This window comes from Pleurodeles waltl, chromosome 8 (assembly GCF_031143425.1).
Source record: "Pleurodeles waltl isolate 20211129_DDA chromosome 8, aPleWal1.hap1.20221129, whole genome shotgun sequence".
NCBI lineage: Eukaryota > Metazoa > Chordata > Amphibia > Caudata > Salamandridae > Pleurodeles > Pleurodeles waltl.
Window position 1 is genome coordinate 12,084,595 of NC_090447.1, and position 27,053 is coordinate 12,111,647.

Sequence of the window (27,053 nt, forward strand, 5' to 3'; positions counted from 1 at the left end):
GGTGCCCTGTTCAGCGGTTCTTGACTTGAAGGGCCCTGTTCAGCGGTTCTTGAGATGGCGGTGCCCTGTTCAGCGGTGCTTGACTTGAAGGGCCCTGTTCAGCGGTTCTTGAGATGGCGGTGCCCTGTTCAGCAGTGCTTGACTTGAAGGGCCCTGTTCAGTGGTTCTTGAGATGGCGGTGCCCTGTTCAGCGGTGCTTGACTTGAAGGGCCCTGTTCAGCGGTTCTTGAGATGGCGGTGCCCTGTTGAGCGGTTCTTGACTTGAAGGGCCCTGTTCAGCGGTGCTTGAGATGAAGGGCCCAGCGGAGCGGTGCTTGAGTTGAAGGGCCCAGAGGAGCGGTGCTTGAGACGGCGGTGCCCTGTTCAGCGGTTCTTGACTTGAAGGGCCCTGTTCAGCGGTTCTTGACTTGAAGGGCCCTGTTCAGCGGTGCTTGACTTGAAGGGCCCTGTTCAGCGGTTCTTGAGATGGCGGTGCCCTGTTCAGAGGTGCTTGACTTGAAGGGCCCTGTTCAGCGGTTCTTGAGATGGCGGTGCCCTGTTCAGCGGTTCTTGACTTGAAGGGCCCTGTTCAGCGGTGCTTGAGATGAAGGGTCCAGCGGAGCGGTGCTTGAGATGTAGGGCCCAGCGGAGCGGTGCTTGAGATGAAGGGCCCAGTTCAGCAGTGCTTGAGTTGAAGGGCCCAGCGGAGCGGTGCTTGAGATGAAGGGCCCCGTTCAGCGGTGCTTGAGTTGAAGGGCCCAGCGGAGCGGTGCTTGAGTTGAAGGGCCCAGCGGAGCGGTGCTTGAGACGGCGGTGCCCTGTTCAGCGGTTTTTGACTTGAAGGGCCCTGTTCAGCGGTTCTTGACTTGAAGGGCCCTGTTCAGCGGTTCTTGAGATGGCGGTGCCCTGTTCAGCGGTGCTTGACTTGAAGGGCCCTGTTCAGCGGTTCTTGAGATGGCGGTGCTCTGTTCAGCGGTTCTTGACTTAAAGGGCCCTGTTCAGCGGTGCTTGAGATGAAGGGCCCAGCGGAGCGGTGCTTGAGTTGAAGGGCCCAGCGGAGCGGTGCTTGAGACGGCTGTGCCCTGTTCAGCGGTTCTTGACTTGAAGGGCCCTGTTCAGCGGTTCTTGACTTGAAGGGCCCTGTTCAGCGGTTCTTGAGATGGCGGTGCCCTGTTCAGCGGTGCTTGACTTGAAGGGCCCTGTTCAGCGGTTCTTGAGATGGCGGTGCCCTGTTCAGCGGTGCTTGACTTGAAGGGCCCTGTTCAGCATTCTTGAGATGGCGGTGCCCTGTTCAGCGGTGCTTGACTTGAAGGGCCCTGTTCAGCGGTTCTTGAGATGGCGGTGCCCTGTTCAGCGGTTCTTGACTTGAAGGGCCCTGTTCAGCGGTTCTTGACTTGAAGGGCCCTGTTCAGCGGTGCTTGAGATGAAGGGCCCAGCGGAGCGGTGCTTGAGTTGAAGGGCCCAGCGGAGCGGTGCTTGAGACGGCGGTGCCCTGTTCAGCGGTTCTTGACTTGAAGGGCCCTGTTCAGCGGTTCTTGACTTGAAGGGCCCTGTTCAGCGGTTCTTGACTTGAAGGGCCCTGTTCAGCGGTTCTTGAGATGGCGGTGCCCTGTTCAGCGGTGCTTGACTTGAAGGGCCCTGTTCAGCGGTTCTTGAGATGGCGGTGCCCTGTTCAGCGGTGCTTGACTTGAAGGGCCCTGTTCAGCGGTGCTTGAGATGAAGGGCCCAGCGGAGCGGTGCTTGAGTTGAAGTGCCCAGCGGAGCGGTGCTTGAGACGGCGGTGCCCTGTTCAGCGGTTCTTGACTTGAAGGGCCCTGTTCAGCGGTTCTTGAGATGGCGGTGCCCTGTTCAGCGGTGCTTGACTTGAAGGGCCCTGTTCAGCGGTTCTTGAGATGGCGGTGCCCTGTTCAGCGGTGCTTGACTTGAAGGGCCCTGTTCAGCGGTTCTTGAGATGGCGGTGCCCTGTTCAGCGGTTCTTGACTTGAAGGGCCCTGTTCAGCGGTGCTTGAGATGAAGGGCCCAGCGGAGCGGTGCTTGAGTTGAAGGGCCCAGCGGAGCGGTGCTTGAGACGGCGGTGCCCTGTTCAGCGGTTCTTGACTTGAAGGGCCCTGTTCAGCGGTTCTTGACTTGAAGGGCCCTGTTCAGCGGTTCTTGACTTGAAGGGCCCTGTTCAGCGGTTCTTGAGATGGCGGTGCCCTGTTCAGCGGTGCTTGACTTGAAGGGCCCTGTTCAGCGGTTCTTGAGATGGCGGTGCCCTGTTCAGCGGTTCTTGACTTGAATGGCCCTGTTCAGCGGTGCTTGAGATGAAGGGTCCAGCGGAGCGGTGCTTGAGATGAAGGGCCCAGTTCAGCAGTGCTTGAGTTGAAGGGCCCAGCGGAGCGGTGCTTGAGATGAAGGGCCCCGTTCAGCAGTGCTTGAGTTGAAGGGCCCAGCGGAGCGGTGCTTCAGACGGCGGTGCCCTGTTCAGCGGTTCTTGACTTGAAGGGCCCTGTTCAGCGGTTCTTGACTTGAAGGGCCCTGTTCAGCGGTTCTTGAGATGGCGGTGCCCTGTTCAGCGGTGCTTGACTTGAAGGGCCCTGTTCAGCGGTTCTTGAGATGGCGGTGCCCTGTTCAGCGGTGCTTGACTTGAAGGGCCCTGTTCAGCGGTTCTTGAGATGGCGGTGCCCTGTTCAGCGGTTCTTGACTTGAAGGGCCCTGTTCAGCGGTGCTTGAGATGAAGGGCCCAGCGGAGCAGTGCTTGAGTTGAAGGGCCCAGCGGAGCGGTGCTTGAGACGGTGGTGCCCTGTTCAGCGGTTCTTGACTTAAAGGGCCCTGTTCAGCGGTTCTTGACTTGAAGGGCCCTGTTCAGCGGTTCTTGACTTGAAGGGCCCTGTTCAGCGGTTCTTGAGATGGCGGTGCCCTGTTCAGCGGTGCTTGACTTGAAGGGCCCTGTTCAGCGGTTCTTGAGATGGCGGTGCCCTGTTCAGCAGTGCTTGACTTGAAGGGCCCTGTTCAGCCGTTCTTGAGATGGCGGTGCCCTGTTCAGCGGTGCTTGACTTGAAGGGCCCTGTTCAGCGGTTCTTGAGATGGCGGTGCCCTGTTCAGCGGTTCTTGACTTGAAGGGCCCTGTTCAGCGGTGCTTGAGATGAAGGGCCCAGCGTAGCGGTGCTTGAGTTGAAGGGCCCAGAGGAGCGGTGCTTGAGACGGCGGTGCCCTGTTCAGCGGTTCTTGACTTGAAGGGCCCTGTTCAGCGGTTCTTGACTTGAAGGGCCCTGTTCAGCGGTTCTTGAGATGGCGGTGCCCTGTTCAGCGGTGCTTGACTTGAAGGGCCCTGTTCAGCGGTTCTTGAGATGGCGGTGCCCTGTTCAGCGGTTCTTGACTTGAAGGGCCCTGTTCAGCGGTGCTTGAGATGAAGGGTCCAGCGGAGCGGTGCTTGAGATGAAGGGCCCAGTTCAGCAGTGCTTGAGTTGAAGGGCCCAGCAGAGCGGTGCTTGAGATGAAGGGCCCCGTTCAGCGGTGCTTGAGTTGAAGGGCCCAGCGGAGCGGTGCTTGAGTTGAAGGGCCCAGCGGAGCGGTGCTTGAGACGGCGGTGCCCTGTTCAGCGGTTTTTGACTTGAAGGGCCCTGTTCAGCGGTTCTTGACTTGAAGGGCCCTGTTCAGCGGTTCTTGAGATGGCGGTGCCCTGTTCAGCGGTGCTTGACTTGAAGGGCACTGTTCAGCGGTTCTTGAGATGGCGGTGCTCTGTTCAGCGGTTCTTGACTTGAAGGGCCCTGTTCAGCGGTGCTTGAGATGAAGGGCCCAGCGGAGCGGTGCTTGAGTTGAAGGGCCCAGCGGAGCGGTGCTTGAGACGGCGGTGCCCTGTTCAGCGGTTCTTGACTTGAAGGGCCCTGTTCAGCGGTTCTTGACTTGAAGGGCCCTGTTCAGCGGTTCTTGACTTGAAGGGCCCTGTTCAGCGGTTCTTGAGATGGCGGTGCCCTGTTCAGCGGTGCTTGACTTGAAGGGCCCTGTTCAGCGGTTCTTGAGATGGCGGTGCCCTGTTCAGCGGTGCTTGAGTTGAAGGGCCCTGTTCAGCATTCTTGAGATGGCGGTGCCCTGTTCAGCGGTGCTTGACTTGAAGGGCCCTGTTCAGCGGTTCTTGAGATGGCGGTGCCCTGTTCAGCGGTTCTTGACTTGAAGGGCCCTGTTCAGCGGTGCTTGAGATGAAGGGCCCAGCGGAGCGGTGCTTGAGTTGAAGGGCCCAGCAGAGCGGTGCTTGAGACGGCGGTGCCCTGTTCAGCGGTTCTTGACTTCAAGGGCCCTGTTCAGCGGTTCTTGACTTGAAGTGCCCTGTTCAGCGGTTCTTGAGATGGCGGTGCCCTTTTCAGCGGTGCTTGACTTGAAGGGGCCCTGTTCAGCGGTTCTTGAGATGGCGGTGCCATGTTCAGCGGTGCTTGACTTGAAGGGCCCTGTTCAGCGGTGCTTGAGATGAAGGGCCCAGCGGAGCGGTGCTTGAGTTGAAGGGCCCAGCGGAGCGGTGCTTGAGACGGCGGTGCCCTGTTCAGCGGTTCTTGACTTGAAGGGCCCTGTTCAGCGGTTCTTGAGATGGCGGTGCCCTGTTCAGCGGTGCTTGACTTGAAGGGCCCTGTTCAGCGGTTCTTGAGATGGCGGTGCCCTGTTCAGCGGTGCTTGACTTGAAGGGCCCTGTTCAGCGGTTCTTGAGATGGCGGTGCCCTGTTCAGCGGTTCTTGACTTGAAGGGCCCTGTTCAGCGGTGCTTGAGATGAAGGGCCCAGCGGAGCAGTGCTTGAGTTGAAGGGCCCAGCGGAGAGGTGCTTTAGACGGCGGTGCCCTTTCAGCGGTTCTTGACTTGAAGGGCCCTGTTCAGCGGTTCTTGACTTGAAGGGCCCTGTTCAGCGGTTCTTGAGATGGCGGTGCCCTGTTCAGCGGTGCTTGACTTGAAGGGCCCTGTTCAGCGGTTCTTGAGATGGCGGTGCCCTGTTCAGCGGTGCTTGACTTGAAGGGCCCTGTTCAGCGGTTCTTGAGATGGCGGTGCCCTGTTCAGCGGTGCTTGACTTGAAGGGCCCTGTTCAGCGGTTCTTGAGATGGCGGTGCCCTGTTCAGCGGTTCTTGACTTGAAGGGCCCTGTTCAGCGGTGCTTGAGATGAAGGGCCCAGCGGAGCGGTGCTTGAGTTGAAGGGCCCAGCGGAGCGGTGCTTGAGTTGAAGGGCCCAGCGGAGCGGTGCTTGAGACGGCGGTGCCCTGTTCAGCGGTTCTTGACTTGAAGGGCCCTGTTCAGCGGTTCTTGACTTGAAGGGCCCTGTTCAGCGGTTCTTGAGATGGCGGTGCACTGTTCAGCGGTGCTTGACTTGAAGGGCCCTGTTCAGCGGTTCTTGAGATGGCGGTGCCCTGTTCAGCGGTTCTTGACTTGAAGGGCCCTGTTCAGCGGTGCTTGAGATGAAGGGTCCAGCGGAGCGGTGCTTGAGTTGAAGGGCCCAGCGGAGCGGTGCTTGAGACGGCGGTGCCCTGTTCAGCGGTTCTTGACTTGAAGGCCCTGTTCAGTGGTTCTTGACTTGAAGGGCCCTGTTCAGCGGTTCTTGACTTGAAGGGCCCTGTTCAGCGGTTCTTGAGATGGCGGTGCCCTGTTCAGCGGTGCTTGACTTGAAGGGCCCTGTTCAGCGGTTCTTGAGATGGCGGTGCCCTGTTCAGCGGTGCTTGACTTGAAGGGCCCTGTTCAGTGGTTCTTGAGATGGCGGTGCCCTGTTCAGCGGTTCTTGACTTGAAGGGCCCTGTTCAGCGGTGCTTGAGATGAAGGGCCCAGCGGAGCGGTGCTTGAGTTGAAGGGCCCAGCGGAGCGGTGCTTGAGACGGCAGTGCCCTGTTCAGCGGTTCTTGACTTGAAAGGCCCTGTTCAGCGGTTCTTGACTTGAAGGGCCCTGTTCAGCAGTTCTTGACTTGAAGGGCCCTGTTCAGCGGTTCTTGAGATGGCGGTGCCCTGTTCAGCGGTGCCCTGTTCAGCGGTGCTTGACTTGAAGGGCCCTGTTCAGCAGTTCTTGAGATGGCGGTGCCCTGTTCAGCGGTGCTTGACTTGAAGGGCCCTGTTCAGCGGTTCTTGAGATGGCGGTGCCCTGTTCAGCGGTTCTTGACTTGAAGGGCCCTGTTCAGCGATGCTTGCCTTGGCAGTCCTTGCCATGTTCAGCGTTGCTTGAGTTGGCGCTCCTTCATTGCCTAGCTGGGCTGTGGCTGGCGCTCCTTCATTGCCCAGCTGGGCTGTGGCTGGCGGGGCCCTCCTGGGCAGCTTGGCTGGGGCTGGCGGGGCCCTCCTGGGCAGCTTGGCTGGGGCCGGCGGGGCCCTCCTGGGCATCTTGGCTGGGGCCGGCGGGGCCCTCCTGGGCATCTTGGCTGGGGCCGGCGGGGCCCTCCTGGGCATCTTGGCTGGGGCCGGCGGGGCCCTCCTGGGCATCTTGGCTGGGGCCGGCGGGGCCCTCCTGGGCATCATGGCTGGGGCCGGCGGGGCCCTCCTGGGCATCTTGGCTGGGGCCGGCGGGGCCCTCCTGGGCATCTTGGCTGGGGCCGGCGGGGCCCTCCTGGGCATCTTGGCTGGGGCCGGCGGGGCCCTCCTGAGCATCATGGCTGGGGCCGGCGGGGCCCTCCTGGGCATCTTGGCTGGGGCCGGCGGGGCCCTCCTGGGCAGCTTGGCTGGGGCCGGCGGGTCCTCCTGGGCATCTTGGCTGGGGCCGGCGGGGCCCTCCTGGGCATCTTGGCTGGGGCCGGCGGGCCCTCCTGGGCAGCTTGGCTGGGGCCGGACTTGTCGGGCGTGCTGCCCTTGCCACCCTTCCCTGCTCGTCTGTGGCCCTTACCTCCCTTTGCCGGTGTGCCAGGTGGCACCCCACTGCCTGACAGTGCCAGGGTAGTGCCTGTGGAGCCTGCTTTCTTTGGCCTCTCGTGCCGGGCACTGCCTTTCTTTGCTTTCTTTGCAGGGGGTGGGCTGGCCGACTCTTTACTCCCAGCCGAAGTAGCTGGGCTTGAAGGTGGTGGACTCCAAAATCCTTGGACTATGGTCTTTGTAGGTCCAGGTTTTGTGGTGGCTGAGGTGCTGATCGGAGCCTTATGAGATGGAGGGGGTGGGTCAGTTGATGGAAAGAGGTCAAGGTTGGAAAGGAAAATCAATTTAGTAAGACAGGGATGGGTAGTTGTAGTGGGTATGGGAGTGGAGGAAGAGGATGTGGTTCTAGGAGAGTGAAGTCTGGTGTCTTTGGGTGCAGGTGCTTGTGCTGGAGGCTGTCGTGAGGTGGATGGCTGTTGGGTGGGTGGCTGCCTGCGTTTGTGTGGTTTGGAAGAGGGGGTGACAGACACACTGGGAGAGGACACAGGGGACGTGTAAATGGTAGTGGGGGTGGTGACTGCACGTGGGCGGAGTGTTCTGGTGGGTGTGCTGGTGATGGACGCAGTGGCTGAAGATGTTGTGCATGCAAGTGTGAGTGGAGACGTCACAGGGAGGGAGGAGGGAGACGAGGAGGAGGGGGACACAGAGGAGGCAGTGGCTGTTGGCATGTCTGCATGTGGATGTTGCTTGGGTGAATGCTTGTGTGATGTGTGGTGCTTATGTCTGGATGAGCTTCTCTTGGGTGTTGAGGTGTGTGCAGGCGGGTCTGATGGTGTGTCTGGGATAGGCAGAGGTACAGGGGAGTGGGACTGGGTTGAGGAAGTTGGAGGAGGGAGGCAGGAGACCGGGACAATGGATGCCGTCAGTGCTGAGGCCAGAGCGTTGAACGATCGCTGATGGGCAGCCTGACCCGAATGAATGCCCTCCAGGTATGCATTACTCCGCTGCACCTCCCTTTCTACACCCTGGATGGCATTCAAAAGGGTAGACTGCCCAACAATGATGGTCCTGAGGAGGTCAATGACCTCCTCACTGAGGGCAGCAGGGGTAACTGGGGCAGGGCGTGAGGTGCCTGGGGCGAAGGAGATGCCCACCTTCCTGGGTGAGCGGGCACGGGGCGAAGGCTGAGGGGCTGCTGGGATGGCGGAGCTGGCGCACTGGGTGGGTGTTGTTGCGGTGGGCACGGATGTTGCCGCCACCACAAGGGAGCTCCCTCCCGAGGACGTGTCTGTGTCGCTGGTGTCACCACGTGTCCCCGCTGTGGAGCTCCCCTCGCCCTCCGTCTCACTGGTGAAATCAGAGTCAGTTGCATGGCCCTCCATGGCCATGTGAGATGCAGCTCCCTCGTGCTCCGATGCCACTTCTCCTCCGCCTGATGATGCTAATGCACACATGAACAGGAAGACCACAAAAAAAGGGGGGGGGGTGGAGAAACAAAGACATGTTGAGTGCATGCATTGGCGACACCATTGGCGGAGAGGACAGACACAGAAGCCCCCTGAACTACGCCGCGCAATTGGGGTACACTACTCAATCCGTGGGACATGGCCTACAAGCCTATGGACGACTACTCCACACATAGGTGACACAGGCCCATGGTTAGCTGTACTAGGCAACCTACAGAGGTGGGGGGCGGGGGTACAGGGCCATGCCTAACGGAGGGGCCTAGCCTACAGAAAACGCCCTGGCCTAGGGATACCCACAGCCCTCCTCCCCCACCCAGATACCTCCAATGTGCGCAAAATCAGCAGAATGTGCTTGTACTCACCCCCTTGTGTCTGCTGTGATGTCCTCACGCGCCCATCCAAATCGGGGTAGGCCACCGCCAGGATCCGGGACATCAGGGGGGTCAAAGTACGACTGGCTCCCCTCCTACGTTGGGAGGCCATCCCCAGCAGAGCCTCCGCGGTCTTCCTGCTCCCGCGGCGGATGTCCTCCCACCTCTTCCGGCAGTGGGTGCCCCGTCTGTTGTGGACCCCCAGGGTCCGGACATCCTTGGCGATGGCACGACAAATGTCGATTTTCTGATGGGCGCTGACCTATGTGACATGTGCAGGGGGAGAAAAAAAAAATAACATCACCTTCTGCATGCTCGATGTGAGTGGCCCCCCATCCCCACCCTTGCCATGTGGCACATGCTCTCATCTTTCGTTTGATGCATGCCTCATTCGCTCCCCTCCCCACCATCTTTCATTCACCCCACTCATCCCAGGCATTGGCCACAAAGCATGGTCCCAGTGTACTTACCTGTTGGTCTGGAGGACCGTAGAGTAGCGCATACTAGGGGAGGAGCCCATCCACTAGTTTCTCCAATTCTTCAGAAGTGAAGGCAGGGGCCCTTTCCCCAGTCGCAGCAGCCATTGTCTCTTCCAGACCGAGGTCACAGCAGCACTTGCAGTATAGGTCCTCTCCTGTGGATGATCAGGTATCGAGTGATTAAGCAGATAGAAAATGGCGGTCACGCCCGCGCGGTGCGTACTGCGACCGCTGGCGCACATCCTCATTGGCTCCTGAAACCCATAGGGTTCAATGTTAACCAATGTGGCTATGCGCCGCGGTCTTGGACCGCCTACCGCCAAGGTGTGCCACACCAGCGCATTGACCTCACTTCCCACTGTCGCACTTCACAGGTCAGGCAGCCGCCATTTCAAGGGCCCCCATATCTTAATTTCTACTGCGTCACACATACCTAGGCCTTGCATCAACACTCATACAAGCCATTCAATGCATTGAGAATCGTGTACTGTGCAAGCTGTGGGAACGTACCTGTGGGTTGATTGACTCAGTGCTCCATGTTGTCCTTCCTAGGCACCGTCCGCTGGGACTTGCGAGGAGATGGAGGAATCTTCCAGTGTACAGACCGCTGGTGGACCTGTCGACAATGGAAGAAAGACATGTCATACTGACATACAGGCTTGACCGAGCCACTATACAGGAACTGTGTGCCCAGCTGGAGCCAGACCTGATGTCACCCATCGGCCAACCCACATGGATCCCCCCTCTAGTGCAGGTGCTGTCAGTACTCCAATTTTTGGCAAGTGGGTCATTTCAAACAACAGTGGCCATTTCATCAGGGATGTCTCAGACCATGTTTTCCAAGGTGTTGTCCAGAGTGTTGTCTGCCCTGCTGAAATACATGCAGAGCTACATTGTTTTCCCTGAGGTGGGCGATTTGGCTACAGTGAAGGGTGATTTCTATGCGCTTGGACATATTCCCAACATCATTGGTGCAATTGATGGGACACATGTTGCTTTGGTCCCCCCCAGAACGAGTGAACAGGTGTACAGGAACAGAAAAAGTTATAATTCCATGAATGTCCAGGTGGTCTGTTTGGCTGACCAGTACATCTCCCATGTAAATGCCAAGTTCCCTGGGTCAGTGCATGACGCCTACATCATGCCAAATAGCAGCATCCCTTATGTGATGGAACTACTTCAGAGACACCGTGTGTGGCTAATTGGTGACTCTGGTTACCCCAACCTGACCTGGCTACTGACCCCAGTGAGGAATCCCAGGAGCAGGGCAGAGGAACGGTACAATGAGGCCCATGGGCGGACTAGGAGGGTGATCGAGCGGACGTTCGGCCTCCTGAAGGCCAGGTTTAGGTGCCTCCATATGACAGGTGGATCCCTAATGTACTCACCAAAGAAGGTGTGCCATATCATCGTGGCCTGCTGTATGCTTCACAATCTTGCTTTGCGACGCCAGGTGCCTTTCCTGCAGGAGGATGGTCCAGATGGTGGTGTTGTGGCAGCTGTGGAGCCTGCAGAGAGTGAAGAGGAGGAAGACGAAGAGGACGACACAGACAACAAGGACACAGTAATACAGCAGTATTTTCAATGACATACAGGTAAGAGTCAACACCGGCATTTTACATTTAATTAAAGTCTCCTGCCTCTCTACTGTCTGAGTTTCCCCCCAGTGTATGTTGACTGAGTTGTGACTTTCCCTTCCGATTTCAGAGATGTGGGCCCCACTCCGTGACCTCTGCTTTGTTTCCCCATGGACTACAGCTGTGTGACAGTGGCATGTTGTCATCACAATGTAACTGGACATTTTGGCACGGTTCTGTGTAATACATTTGTTCAAAAATACAGGCAGACTCCAGATTATTTTTGTGCAATAAGTGTGTTTATTAAAGTGTAAAATTTAGGGAAATGGTTGCAAATCGGTGATGGGTGATGGTGGAGGAATGTCCATGGCAGAGTCCAGATTTTCAATCTCACAGGTGCATTGTCCATATGCCTGTGGAAGGTGGAGCAGGGGCAGTTTAAGGTTGGACAGGGTGTCAATGTGGGACAGTGGGATGACAATCAGGGGGTATCCTTTCCTGGCGGGGGTCTTGGCATCCTACTCTGTCTTCTTCCTAGATCTCAGGCCCCACTTGCGGGGTGGTTCTCCTTCTGCAGGGGGTGGGGTTCTGGTGGCCTGTTGTTCTTGTGTCGGGGCCTCCTGTCCACTAGCACCGGCGGAGGTGGTAGCCTGTTCTTGGTCCATGCTAGTGACAGGGGCCCTTTGTGGTGCCACATGGTCCCGCAATGTGCTGACAATCTGATTGAGAGCCACAACGATGGTGCCCATTGCGGAACTGATGCTTCTGAGTTCTTCCCTGAACCCCATAAACTGTTCCTCCTCAGTACCTGGATCTCCTGGAACCTGGCCAGGACCGTCGCCATCGTCTCCTGGGAGCGGTGGTATGCTCCCATGATGGAGGAGAGGGCCTCGTGGAGAGTGGGTTCCCTGGGCCTGTCCCCCCCTGTCGCACAGCAGCCCTCCCAGTTCCCCTGATTCCCTGGTCCTCTGTACCCTGGACCATGTGCCCACTGCCACTGCCCCCAGGTTCCTGTTGTTGTTGGGGTGGTGGGTTAACCTGGGTGCCCTGTAGTGGTGGACAAACCGCTGATTGACGTGTCCTGGAGACAGAGGCATGGGCCCCCTGGGTGGGTGCTGTGCTGGTGTTCCCAGAGGGGGGTAGGTCTGCTGTGGCCTGTGGCTGTCTGAGGGAAACCGACTGTCCCGAGGTCCCCGATGGGCCGGGCTGGTCATCTGGGTCCAGGGAGACAGAGCTGCTGTCATCACTGTGGGCCTCTTCTGGGGGTGGAATGGACATTTCTGGACCCTCCTGGGCGGTGTCGTGGCGTTCGGGTCCTGCAGGGGTATGAGAGTATGGTTATTGCTTCTGTGTGTGCCATAGCGTGCAATGGGTGGGTGCCCGTGTACCCCAGTGCTGGCATTCCCTTGTGGGGGCTGTTGTGAGGGTGGTTTGGGGGGGTGGGTATGTGCAGTGGGCATACTTAGGTGATGGGTGTCCATGGTTTGTGGTCGCATGCAGGGCTTGGTGTTGGGATGGGTGGGTTGTGATGGTGAGACATTAGCAAGGAGGATGTGTGATGGGGGTGGGGGGAAGGGCGGGGGTATGATTTGGCATGCCGGTGGGTGGGGGGGGATGAAGTAGTTGAGATTTGACTTACCAGAGTCCATTCCTCCGCCTACTCCTGCGAGGCCCTCAGGATGCAGGATCGCCAAGACCTGTTCCTCCCATGTTGTAAATTCTGGGGGTTGAGGTGGGGGTCCGCCGCCAGTCTTCTGCACCGCGATGTTGTGTCTGGATACCATGGAACGCACCTTCCCCCGTAGGTCGTTCCACCGCTTCCTGATGTCGTCCCGATTTCGTGGATGCTGACCCACAGCGTTGACCCTGTCCACTATTCTTTGCCATAGCTCCATCTTCCTGGCAATGGTGGTGTGCTGCACCTGTGTCCCGAAGAGCTGGGGCTCTACCCGAACTATTTCCTCCACCATGACCCTGAGTTCAGCGTCTGTAAACCTGGGGTGTCTTTGGGGTGCCATGGGGTGGTGTGGATGAGGTGTGGGGTGGCGTTTGTGGTGCTGAGTGTGGTGAGTGTGGTGGTGTGTGGTGTTTTGTGCGTGGATGTTGTGTGAGTGATGGTGTTATGTGCCTGTGAATGCTCTGTACTAGCTGGTGGTGTATCTCTCTGGCCTTCGTCAATAAATGGTGTTCGTAGGGGTTTGTGGGTGATGTGGGTGTGTGTTTTATATTGTGTTGGGTGTGTGGGAGTGGTGTTTGTATGTGTATCAGGTGTGTGTATTTCAAAATGTCCAATGTGGCAGTGTTTTGGAGCTGTGTGTGTATTTTGACCGCGAATGGAATACCGCGGTTGAAAGACCGCCGCGTGGATTCGTGGGTCGGAATGGAATGGGTGTATTTCTGTTGGCGTGACGGTGGAGGTTTGGTCATCGCCAGTTTTTCGCTGGCCGTTGGTGTGGCGGACTTTTGTGGATGTCGGGTTTTTGGCGGTTTGGCTGTTGCGGGTCAGAATGACCGTGGCGGTTTCCCGCACCCGCGGCGGTGTTATGGTGGTCTTCTGACCGGCGGTAAGCGCTTTTTACCGCCGAGGTCAGAATGACCCCCTTAGTAATTAGTGAGACAATTTGACATTTTCTTGCTCATTTCTTAATTATATTTCATTTTGTTGTATCGCCATCCTATATGAGAACAAGCCTTGTATTGGATCTGGAATCTGCTTGTTTTTTGGTTTTCGTGGGCATCAATTATTTTGAACTTTGAATTTTTAGAATCCATTCCCCGCCTGGTGCCTTTTTGTGTGGTGTAAGTGAGTGTCATTCTGATTTGTATTTCTTATGTTTGATTAGGCATTTTTAATTCTTTACCTCTAATGTGATTCTGTCTGTTTCCTTTATTAGTCTGACTGTTATTTTTTCATTAGTTGTGAGCTGTTCTTGAGTGTTCTTTCTTCCTATGTTGTGGTAAGTTATTTACTTGAGTCTATGAGTGGCATGTGCATGCATGGCAATGTTATGTTGGCACATCAGGATACTTGTTCACTGAGCACTGGTGAAGGTATAGCTTTGGTGAACAATTGGTCAGTGAGATATCACTGGTCACTGGGTTGTTCTTATCACATGGTGCAAGGTGGATCTCTATGCCTCTTCAGCATTTTTACGTATGTTCATTACCTATTTACAGTGCATTGGTAGGATTTTGGAGGCCTTATTCTTAGTTTATGTTTTAACTTTAGAACTTTGCCGGGGTCTCGCACTGCTCATTTTTAATGTCCGTAATGTTTACACCCTGAGGAAAGTGGCTCCCACAGGAGTGTGGGTACCACCGACACACGCATCAGCGTTGGAAAATTTGACTTGACTAAAGATCCAAGAATACGAAATGAACCTCACGGACTATTGGATCAGAATGTTATGGTCGTGCAATGAATTAATGTATCCTGGTGGAAATAATATTATGAAAAATTAATAAGCAAACTAAGTTGGGTTAGGTAAATGCATCTATATTATCCAATTATTCATAGATAGACTGGAGACAAATATAGTACTCCAAAGGTAAGATTATGATTAGTTGTATTTTATGATGTGTGTGATGTGTGGTGTATATATGGTGAATGATTGTGTTATCTGCTGGGTAAAAGTGTATATGCGAAAGAACCATATAGGTATGTAGTCATATATTACGTTTTTGCATTGTAGCATGTTATATTTTCCTTTGGAGTAGTTCTGGACAGTATGCATATACATTACTCAGACTGGATATGATACTATGTAATTGTAATCATATATCAGTGTGGTGTATTTAATACATTTTGTAAATAATGTTGTTTTCATCTACGGCTCCATTCTCTTTTTGACGTTATTCCCACAGGAGGACTGCTTATTTGTACAAATTTCAGAGCAGTGGTTGTTTTATGCTCTTGTATGGGCCCTTCATAAAAGCCTAATGACAAGGTGTCTTCTTTGGCCTTTGAAGGTTGGTGAATAAAAGAAAGAACTCTGCTGATAAGGACATCAACATTGATAAGGAAAATGAGTAGATGAGGGCACTACCACAATCAGTGGGCATGCTCCAGGGATAAAATCCTTCACTGAATACATACCGATGTGCAAATCCATGTTCTTCTATCTTATGTTTTTAACTTCAGGTTTTATTTGCATTGTCATTGTCGTTTACAATTGCTAGGTTTGCTCAGACTCAATGCTCTGTATGCTGAATAAATTGTTACCTAAATGTAATCCAATAAACTGCATTTTCGTGATAACATTTTACATAAATACTAATGAGAGAACCTTTTCTTTGAACAGAAAATCACAAGACGTTCAACTCCTCACAGTCCCCAACGTTCAAATCCATCAATGAAAGTCTTTCAATTGGTTATGGCTCTGGCTACTTGACTGGGGTCGTGGGGAGTGACACTGTCCAGGTAAGGGCAATGTCAATAATTGTCCTGCCAGATGCATTTATTCCTAAGAAAGCCAGTTGAAACTGACATTCAGTAGAAAAGGTATGCACCCTTAAAAAATGAGGTATGTCAGAGCAATCCGCCCTCCAAGAGGAATCATTGAGTAAAATTGATCATAGAACAGTTTTTAACTACATTGTTTGAAGCAAAAATCATACATTTGCATACATTATATAGCATTATTTTTTGCTTTCTTGTTGGATATCTTCCTACTCTGCGTAAACAAATTGATTGTAAAATGTTAAAATGCTAAATGTGAACAAAACATGGCTTGTGGCTTGTACAGAGGACCATTATATTGCTTGTGGGATTTTGTCTCAGTCAAATGTGCTAGAGTTTATACATGAACTACGGTGTCTGGATTAAATGTCAAACATAGTGATCTCAAATCAGCATCCATTGAATTCAAACTGTTAACAATAAGTGGCCCATACTTATGCTCCAGTCAACCATGCATAGGGTTACAATTCAATATCTTCTTGATTTTAGGTTGGAAACATCATGGACACAAACCAAGTTTTTGGTCTGGCTGAAAATGAAGATGACAACTTTTATTATACACTATTTGATGGGATCCTGGGGCTGGGATATCCCAATATATCCTCAGATGGAATAATCCCAGTCTTTGACAACATGTGGAAACAGAAGCTAGTGCAGGAGAACCTCTTCTCAGTATTCCTGAGCTCGTAAGTCAGATACATCAGTGGCACAGAATTCTTGTTCTTAAAAATTATTCTTTAATATGTTCCACTTCAATTTTTCTTCCTCCTGATTAGACATAAATGTCTTGGATTTCTGAACACATTATTGTCTTTTCTGTCTTCCTACTCCTCTGTCCGGCATCACATGTGAGAGGGTAGGAATGGTAAGGTGCTGAGGCGCCCGACGCCAGATATTTCACAGCCTGACACCAGCTGTCAGAGACTGTCTTCTTGTGCAGATCATGCTGCATCCCATGTTGGTTCCTTAGTTACCTCTGGGTTTAGGTTTTCAAAGTGCCACATGCCTGCACCATGCAAACCAGTTACGTGTATGAAAGGATGTGTTAGGGAACAATCTCTTAAGCAAAATATCAACTTCTGTTTCAAGTTGTATGTGGTTCTTTTTAAGGAGTTTACAATTTCAAATGAATTTATCACTGGATGAAATTCTGTTGTTTACTTGTACATGTATTTTGTATCTATCACACCAAATAATCACAATACAATCCCTCACTACTTCCAGGTAACTCAGGCTACCCAAACCTGTCCTGGCTGTTGATACCAGGGAGAAATCCGAGGACAGGGACCGAAATTCAGGACAATGAAGCACTTGGGCATACCAGGAGGGTTATTGAACATACATCTGGGCTACTGAAAACCAGGTTCCAGTGCCTCCATGTAACTGCTCAATCTCTATTCCACGCCCTTAAGAAGGTCTGCCAAATAGTGGTGGCTTGCTGCATGCTACATAATTTGGCGCTCAGATGCCATGTGCCCTACCTGCAGGAGGAGGGGGGGAGACAATGCACATGTGGCAGCAGAGGACACTGAAGACAGTGAGGAGGAGGAGGATGTAGACAACAGGACACATATGATACAGTATTACTGACACTCAGGTAAGACTGGACTACTATTCATACCTCCATTACATTTAAGTGCTGTGTGGCTGCTGTGTTGTGCCAAGCACTACCTTTGCTTCTCAATTGACTGTCACTTTCCCTTTTTGCAGATGTTGGTGTGGTTACAACTCTGTACTAATGTGATGACCAGGCCAGGGAGATCATCCAGATCAGGACATCCAGAGTTGCTGTCATCACTAAGGGCATATTCTGGTGGGGAACTGGGTTGCCGTGGCACATGCTCGCCACTCACATTGGCTGGGGTACCTGTGAACATGTGAAAGATTTGTTACAGTTATTGTCTGTCACATATTCTGCACGTCAGGCTATCCTTATGGGTTGGGTGTTGTCCTCCCACCTTTGGTTAGTGTATGCTGGTGGATTGTGTAATTCGTAGTAGTACATGCTGCCCATGCATTACTGTTGTGTGTGAATGCAGAGCTGGGAGGGGTCTGCTTGCAGTGGTTAGGGCATGCAGGGGTACACAATTGAGGGTGGTTATGGGGATCGTTCACTGTATGGGGTGGAGTGGGGTGAAGGTAGTAATGGTGAGGGGGTGACATGCCATGCAAGTGTCAGTGGTGGTAGGGTAGTAATGGTGACTTACCAGTGTCCAGCCATCCAGTGACTCCAGTGAGGCCCTCAAAATGCAGGATTGCCAAGACTTTCTCCTCCCATACTGTCAACTGTGGGGGAGGAGGTAGGGGTCCACCACCAGTCTTCATTATGGCAACGTGGTACCTGGAGGCTACTGCACGCACCTTCCCCCGTAGGTAATTCCACCCCTTGTGAATGTCATTGCTTGTGCGTGGATATGTTCCCAGGGAGTTCACCCTGTCCACGATCCTCCACCATAGCTCCATCTTCTTGGCAATGGATATCTGCTGGACCTGTGTGTCGAACAGATGTGTCTCTACCATGATGATTTCCTCCACCATCACCCGCAACTCCTAATCTGTCAAACATGGATTCTTCTGTGGGGACATGCATATTGTGTGGTGGATGTAGTGTGTGTGTTGTGCAGAGTATTATAGGTGTTGGGGTATGGTGTGTGATGCGTGAAAGCTGAATAGGTGGCTGTGGTTTGTGTGCGCAGTTCTTGTATTATCTTTTGCTGATAAGGTGTAGCAGTATTTTCGTGTTTGCAAAGGATTGTGGGTTGTGTGGGTATGTGTTTTATAGTGCTGTTGATGGGTGTGTATGGTGTGTATATGTGTCAGGTGTGGGTTTTTCAGTCTGGCCAGTGTTGGCTTCTGTTGGTGTTAAGTGCCCAATTTGACCGCAGCGGTGTGCACCACCAATGGCTGACTGCCGTTGAGTGCCCGCTGTGGTGATTCGTGGTCCATAATTCGGTTTATTGCTGGCGTAGCGGGGAGGATGGGGTGGGTCTGACTGTTTTTCACCTCCATTGGGTCTGGCAGAATTGTTGTTGTGGCTGGTTTCTGGTGGTTTTGTGTTTGTGTGTCATAATGTGGCGGGCAGATTGTTGTTACCACAGTGGTCTTCGGAAAAGACCACCAATGTCATAAGGACCACCATAATGTACTGATGTGCCAAAATAAGTGCACCATACACATATTTGCTTAAATTGCAGAGTAAGCCTATGTTGTGCCATCATGGTAGTGCAAGGAAATGTGACATGCATGACACAGTGACGTGACGTGGCAGCATATCTGATGGTGGGCATGTTTAGAGGCACATAGGTGGTGGCACTATATTGGTATATCCCATAACTATTCATTTGATCATTGCAGGACAGGTCAATCTGCCACATATGGTACATTACACATGATATGTGTCCTATATGACTTACATGTACAGCAATGTGCTGCAAGGATCATGCACAAAGCGCTTCAGCATGGCCGTAATAGTATATGTAAGCAGTGCTATGCATGTCTTTCAGTATTAGGTGTGTGCTATTTTGACATGTTCTGCTGACATGTGTCAAATGCTTTTCACAATGTACATTCTCTCCTTTATACCTAGATATCCTGCCATGAGGAGATTGACAAAACCACCAGTGTAGCGTCCACTAGTTGACTTTGCAACCTTGGAGGATAGGCATGTCATCTAGACCTATCGTCTGAATCGTCAGACCATCATGGATCTATGTACACAGTTAGTGCCTGATCTCTTACCAGCCATACGAAATCCCTATTGTATCCCTCCCACAGTACAAGTCCTGCCAGTGCTACACTTTCTTTCCACCGGCTCCTTTCAGAATACAGTGGGCTTGATGGAAGGGATGTCTCAGCCCATGTTCAGTCTTCTGTTGAAGGATGTACTGTGTGCTTTGTTAAAACACTTGGACAGCTAAATCAGTTTCCCCCAATGTGCAGATTTGGCCGATGTGAAGGCAGACTTTTATGATACGGGACACATCCCTCATGTGATAAGGGCCATTGATGGCACCATACAGCCCTGGTCCCTACCAGTGTCAATGGACAGGTGTATAGGGACAGGAAGAACTACCACTCCATAAATGTTCAGGTGGTGTATCTGGAAGACCAGTATATCTCAAAAGTCACAGCCAAGTTTCCAGGATCTTACATTTTGAGGAACAGCAATGTCCTACACATGATGGCACGACTACACACAGAGAGAGCCTGGCTCCTTGGTATGTATGCATATGAAGGTGTTTTGCTGGCATGGCACCTGTCATCACATTCTTCCCTGCCACTGTACATGTAATTTCACTGGTCCTACATTTTTTAATACAGGTGACTCTGGCTATCCTAACCTTCCCCAGCTGTTGACACCAGTGAGGGACCCTGCCACGGATGAGGAAATCTGTTTCAGTGAGGTCTACAGGAGGACCTTGCATACTCACAGGAGGACGAGGCGTGTAATCAAAAGGACATTTGGCCTCCTAAAAGCAAGATTCAGGTGTATGTACCTATCTGGAGGTGCCCTCCTCTACTTATCCCAAGAGGTATGCCAGCTAATAGTGCCTGCTGCATGCTCCACAATCTAGGCCTGAGACATCAGATACCATTGCTAGCTGATGTGGGTGAGGCAGCTGGAGCAGTGGCTGGTAGTTCTTACATGGCAAGTGATGAGGAGCCAGAGGAGGAAGCTGCAGCTGACTCTAGAACTGAGCTCATCAATCAGTACTTCCAGTGACATACAGGTATGCTGAGAGTGGGTTTGTAAGTATTGTATATCCACATGATTTCCTGACAATAGTCCTCCTGAGTTCAGTCATCAGTGTGGATGTAATGTGGTCCTATCCCTATGCCTCTGTTGGAGGAGCTAACTGATTGAATGTAAGGTGCACAGTAAAAGTGTTTCAAATCTCAAAAGTGTACTCACTGAAGTTTCCTAGATTCACACCCCCAATGTACAGACGAGTATTGGGCTATGTTTGCTGTTTTCTCCTGTCCTCATGTCATTCCACCTATTGACTGTGGTATTTAAATATGTGCCTCTGCTACCTATGGCTTGAGGCATTTATAGTCATCAGCCATTGGTAAATGGTTACGGAATTGAGGCTTGCACATTAAAGATGGCAGCTAAAGCGAGTGGTGAAGAATAATCTGTGACATATAGGTAATATCTGGGGGGCCTCTGCTTAAGAGGTATTCTGCACTGGGCATGACATCTATGAGCTGCATGTGTGCCTTGTGTGGCTCCATGCCTTCCATCCTGATGGTACTCTCTGTCATTGTCTTTTTGCAGGTTGGAATACTGACTATACTCTTGTGAGGGCCTGGATTTTGGACTCTCTGATGTCTGTACTGGGACATCTGTCATACTGTGTCTCCCGCTAAGGATGCCTCCCTCTGTGTCCATTCCACTGCCTGTTGGATGTAGGGGGCATAACCAGATCACATTTAGCAATCAGAACATTTGTTGATGATTTAATGAAGACACATATGTAGTAGCTGTGTTCCATGATGTTTATTGCGCATATAATGAAACTGAGACAAAAAAAATGATGGTATATGCATTGTCCAAGAGGTGATGAGTGAGGTCATGGCAGATGGAATCATCAGAGTAAGTGGTACAGCTGTTGGTTGTTCATGTGCCAATGGGAAGATGGAGTTATGTCATTGAAAAGTCAACAGAGTGTCTCAGTGGCACACAAGGAGACAAATCAGGTGCGGTTCACTTCCTGGCAGTGTGTTGAGTTTTAGCATCTGCTCCAGCCGGATGTCTGTGTGTTGAGTTTTAGCATCTGCTCCAGCCGGATGTCTGTATGGACGTCTACATTGCAGGGGTGGGTCCTCAGCTACAGAGGGAGGAGTGTCTGAGGGCTGTGGTTCCTTTGGCAGGGCCTCTATTCCACTAGTTACCGCTGATGTTGATGGCTCAGATGTTAGATTGCTAGGGGAAGGGGCCTGCTGGTGGTTGGAGGAAGCATGCAGGGTGGTGTTGATGTTCCTCAGCACCCCTGCAATGGAGGCCATGGTGGTATTGTGTACCTGCCACTGCTGCATGACCTCCTTATGGTATTCCCTCTGCAGCCTTTGGTTTTCCCCCAGCATGGCGATCATCTGGCCCATCCTGTCCTGGGAACTTTGGGATCCTTACTGGACTTGGGAGATGGTTTCCTGGTCAGTATAGTCCCTTGGGCCCCCATCCTCGGGGCCACAGCTTCCTTCCCATGCCACCTGCCCCATTGTGCCTGTGCCCACTCCCATTGTTTGCAGGATCTTCATTGTCTGGGGTGTGATGGTTCGATTCAGGTCCCTGTACTGTGGGACACACAATAGTTTGAACAGTCCTTGTGACACAGGTTTGGGGACTAAGGGTTGGCTTTGATGTAGAAGCCACAGGGTTGGGGGGGATTGATGTGGGCAGGGTGAGACAGGGAGTCATAGACTGACCAGTTACCCCAGATGGGCCAGGTAGGTCGTCAGTGTCCAGACATCCAGGCGTGTAGTCCTTACTGGGGCCTTCATCCTGAGGACAGCTGGCAGTCTCTGGTATCCTCTCTATGGTGGCACTGGCAGGGGTACCTGTGGATTGAGTGTGAGACAGAGTTAAATACTTAATGTGTGCTTGGTTATCTCTTTATCGTATGCATACAATGCTTGTCCTGATTCCCAGCAATGACAATGACAGATGCTGCACAGCATACCATTAGTGGTAGATACTGGTCTGTGATGTGTGTACCATACTCCATTTAGGTTGGTGTCATTCAGGTTTAGTAACTTTGGCTCTGTGGACGGGTTCTGGTACTGACTGAGAGTTCACATGACTGTTCTGCACTGTTAGCTAGTGACTATTCGTGCTTGCTAGTTGTGAGAGGAAATGGCTGGACAATGCAGCATGGTGTCCAAGTGGGTGGAGGGTATGTGAGTATGCAAGGTTAATTGTTCCATATGTGCATGTTGTGCATGTGCATGGAGTCTGCCATAGTATATTCCATACCATGTTGAGTCAAATTGTTAAGTTGTGGATCCTGATTAGTGGCCAGTTGGATTAGTCACAGTGTTGTATCTGTTTTTAGCCTATTTTGGCATCGTGTTGTGCCATTGCGTTGCTGTCATTGCCATGTAGAGGTCCTCAGTCATTCCATCTAGTTGGTACAGCTAGTACAAAAGCCATACATGCAAGTGATGTGATGTGATGTGCACATTCCAGGTCTTCACGTAGATGGGATAGTGCATTGTGGGAGTCGTAGTGATAGTAGCCAATGCTATTTGTGCCTTTGCCAAGGGCTGTGTGGGCAGTTGGGCTGGGTGGAGGTGTTGCATGAAAGAGAGGGCTATTAGGTGAATAGGTGGGAGGTGTAGTGTGACATACAGTGAATTGGGGAGTATTTGGGTGGTGAGAAAGCATGCAGGACACAACAATTGTGTGACTTGGAAGTTGTGGGGACTTAGAAGAGTCCAGTCGCCCAGGTATTTCAGCCAGGCCCGCTGGATGCAGTATGTCCAAGACCTTCTCCTCCCAAGATGTGAACTGTGAGGGAGGAGGTGGGGACCGCCAGTCTTGTGCACGGCGATCTGATTTTGTGATGCCATGGAACACATCTTCTCCCTAAGGTCATTCCACCTCTTCCTGATGTCCTCCCTTGTGCATGGATGGTTGCCTACTGAGTTGACCCTGTCGACTATTCTCTGTAACAACTCATTTTTTATGCTATTAAGGTTTGCTGGACCTGTGATCCAAACAATTTCATCCACCATGACCCTCAACTTCTCGTCTGTTAACTATGCGTGCATTTTGTGGGAACATGGTAATGGTTGTATTGAGGGTGGTGGGGGTGGTGTGTGTAAAGGTGCAGTGTAGGGTGATTGATGGGGTGTGGGTGGTGTGTTGTGAGTGATGGATGCTTGTGGTGTGTGTGTGTGTGCTCATTATGTGTTTTGTGTTGGTAATGCAGTTGTGTGGTGTGTGCTGAATGAGATGTGTATATGTGCTTATGGTGTAATGGTGCTATGTAAGCGTATTTGCCTGCTCTCGGTATATGAGAAAATCGATTTTGTGGCAAAGGATTGTGGGTTGTGTGGTGGGTGTTATATAGTGCAGTGAGTAGGTGTGTCTGGTGTGTGTACGTGTGTCAGGTGTGGGACATCCAAACTGTCCAATGTGGTGTTGTGTTCTGACAGTAGAGGGTTCTGATTTTGCGCTGCCAATAGTTTTCTGCCGTGAAAGAACTACTGTGGTGATTTGTGGCTCGTAATCTGATGGGTAAAAATATGTTGGGCTGGCGGTACTGTGGTGGAACCGCCTCTTTCCCGCCCTCCTGTTTCTTGGCGGTGTCGGATTTGTGGCTGTTTTTTTTACAGTCTTCACGGTGTGAGTCGTAATTCGGCAGTTGAATGATCCCCAACATGGCAGTCTTTGGGTGGCCATCACCGCGGTGGTCTTCCGAAAAGACAGCCAAAGTCGTAATGAAGCCCTATATGTTTACCAAATATAAATATGGTAATAAACATAAATAGGTAAATAAGCAATAGTTACGAGTGCTGATTTCAATGAGTTTGGAAGAATCCAGGGCACTAGATGTTTTCCTCAGCCAATATATCTTTCAGGACAATAACAAACATACATAATGTAGTTAAATGACAAGGAGGAGCCCACACATTTTCATAGACTTTCATTTTTGTTTTCTTAACTGAGAGGTATAGTACAGCAGTAACACAATGTCCCATAGGTGTACTGCATCCTATTCAATATGAAGGTTTCAATTACCCCTTTAGTATGAAAACTTATATGAAGCATGTTTTGTTCAAGTCTTGTTGACTTAAAAGTGGCTTCATAATAACTGTTCAAATCTTAAACGCCAGAAAATAGTTTGACTTTCCTTTGGAAGTAGAATATATATGACAGGGTCCAGGTGTTCATATCGACTGTGTTGCATAGTAAACTTTTCCCCTCACTTTAAAGTCTTGTCTAAGAATGCATGTAAAGTGCTTACTCACTTAAGTTTCAAAATACTGTATAATCTCCTGGCACTGTCAAATGTGCCAGGAGAGAGTGCTGAAGATAGGGATGATCAAATACTATCAAGGCTGGCTAGTTCTTTCACACCTTAAGAAAGGGTAACTTGAATGCAATATCACTGCAGGAAACAATCTCTCACTACCAGGTCTCAAAGAACATTAAGATTGAAGAGCAATCGTCCCAAAATACAACATCATGTAAGCTTATGTAAAGATAGTTATGTTCCCCTAGGGTTTACTGTTCATAGATCCAAACTCACATCTGTATGAATGTCTGAATTCAGCAGCAACCCTTCCTCCTGCATTGTGATTGTACTTCTTCTGAGTAGGTAACAAGGGCAGATGCCTATTGATCAGTTCCCTGAGTTCCTAGAAGCCCTGTCTTTCTAACACATACAGGCCATGGCTTTCACTAATAGCTGAATGTATTCTTAAAGGCTTTAGGAAATGAGACTCCATGTTACTCACTTTAGAACAGTGAATATAAGACTTCTAAAGAAAAAAGTCTGATATTTCAAAAAATGAATCATAATGAACCATAAGTCAGCAGCATTTGCCACCACAGAGACCGCTCGCATGCATGTATCTTGCATAAACCTTATCAAAAACATCAAAGTGGGTCCTCATTTCACAGAAAGGGCATTATGATTAAGCCATGTAATGCAGTTTAATAAGTGAAAGATTTAGGAAGGAGTATTTGTCTTAAAAGCTGCCACTGTGCTTCATCTAACAATGTGATTATACATCAGTTATGGTCCTATTGCCTAAAAGCCTTTGCACAAATTTCCCAGAAGATGCTAACATACAATGTAATTTCAAGGTGTGAGCAAGAACACATGGAAAACTCTGTATGTAAAGTCCAATCGGAATCATGATGGCAGAGCAGCTGTGATTTAGGTATGAGTGCACATTTGCAAATGAATTTTGTTCATGTTGTGGCTAGCCAATTAGGATTGACTAGTCCCTTTTAAATGAGCCAATCAGACCATTTTCTAGGGACCAACAGTCCAGATGTAGCCAACTTTTTAATATCTCCATGCCCAATTTAAGCCTCTTTTTGAACGCTAATTTCTTTAAAATGGCCAAATAGATTTACATAAAATCACAAAAAGCACTGTTTCTGAGTAAAGTCATAATGGTTTACCAAATTCTGACTAATTCTGTTCAGCCATTTTTCCTGCATAGGACATTAAAGTTTCCTAAGGCAATTAACATGGTAAATCACATATTTTGGGAAACCCCTCCTTTTCTGGCCCCTGCTTGACAGATCAATACAAACCTTTTCATGAAGGAACCAAGGTGAATTAACTTGTTTCATTGGAAAATATATTGTTAGATTGGAGAGTATTTCATTTGATTGGAGAGTACTTTGTTTGATTGGAGAGTATATTGTTTGATTGGAGAGTATTTCAAAATGTTTAAAATTCCCCATACTTTAATTACATCTATTTATGTCATAGGATTCCAACATATTGATAAATAGTTTGTGGTAGGTCTATGCAGATTGTATTTGTAAGCACATAGATGAGACAATAAAACACAGGAGGGGATTCGAAAACTCAAAGGAATCTGATCTTAAAAAAGCCTGTCCCTTCCATGTGCACCTTTGACCTGTTGTCTTACCATGGGCATGTGGCCTGTTCATTGTAGACAATGTAGACTCAGTTTTACTTGTGACTCTTGTTTCCGCAGTAATGAAGCCAATGGCAGTGTTCTGATCCTGGGCGGATACAACTCCTCCTACTTCAGCGGGTCACTGAGCTGGGTGCCAGTCTCTCAGGAAGGATACTGGCAGATCACCATGGACAGGTACCTGCGCCTTTCATTGTTTTATACAACATTTTTAGACACTGGACAAAGGGAACTGGCTTTTGATGACCTTGTAGTGAATCATAGCTCATTTTGATGGGATACAGGAGTTAGCTTAGCCATCTGGCTTGTAGACTCGTGTCCCCGTCACCCAGTGACCTTTACCCTACTTAGCTTGCTCTGTTTTAGTACAATTATGTAATTATATCTTTCAAGATGGCTGCATTGTTTCTAGTTGGGCCAATATTTTAGTTTCCTGCTATCAGTGCCACTCTGCTAAGGCGTCACTATCAGCGTTAGAAGATAGATAAGACGTAGGGTATATACATGAAGGTACTTTCCCATTCTGTGCTCTCAAGGAATTGTTTATGTAATTGCCGCCCCATATGGAGTCTGATCTAGAGACCTCATTCCAAGGTAACAAAGGTTGGGGGGCTCTTCTCATGGACTTGGTACTGGAAGATTAGGTTTAACACACCTATCTCTCTTTTAGAGATTAGGTTCATCATGCTAGGGTAGTAGGGCATAATTCACATCTGTGCTACATTTTATGTAATTGCAAGATGGTGGGTGTCTTTGTATCCATGACTCTCGTTCTTACCATTCTGTTATTTGCATTATCCATTATCCTAATTATTGCAGCCAATGCAATTTATTGAAGATTGCAGTCTTGTTAATAAAAACATTTGACAACTTCACTGCATCTCTTCTTTGCCTGTGTATTGTTTGAGACATGCTGATTATATGAGAAAGAGGTAGTCTCCGTTTAACCACAACACTGTCAACACCAGGGCAGTGCGTGCTCTAAGGGCGACTGGAATGCAAAAAACCAGCACTTATGAGATCAGTTAATTCATGCATTATGCTGATATGCTGTTGTTAAACCTTCTGCATTGCAGAGTTTAATCCTGAAGACTTATATTCAAGGTGCTTATAAATACTGTTCATTTGCAATGTATTGCTGCAGGCTTTCAGAGTGTGTCAGGGTGTGGTCCCTTTCCAGGGCCTTCTAGAAGCTTTCTCTGCAGCATGACTGGGTGTGGTTTGTGGGCTGGGCCAAGACTCTATATAAGGGAGCCAGCCCAGCTCCACGTGCTCACTATTCAGAGGTCCCGGTGCAGAGCAGCAGCAACTTCC

The 27,053-nt window shown here is 50.6% G+C and overlaps 1 protein-coding gene across 1 annotated transcript in view; it reads left to right on the forward strand.

Moving 5' to 3' along the window:
- LOC138249013 (pepsin A-like) overlaps positions 1 to 27,053 on the forward strand; it is a 69,707-nt gene that overhangs the window by 14,889 nt on the left and 27,765 nt on the right. Inside the window, exons 3-5 of the mRNA XM_069203070.1 lie at positions 14,953 to 15,071; positions 15,600 to 15,796; positions 25,800 to 25,916. Coding sequence (XP_069059171.1) covers positions 14,953 to 15,071; positions 15,600 to 15,796; positions 25,800 to 25,916 — 433 coding nt within the window. The remainder of the gene's footprint in view (positions 1 to 14,952; positions 15,072 to 15,599; positions 15,797 to 25,799; positions 25,917 to 27,053) is intronic.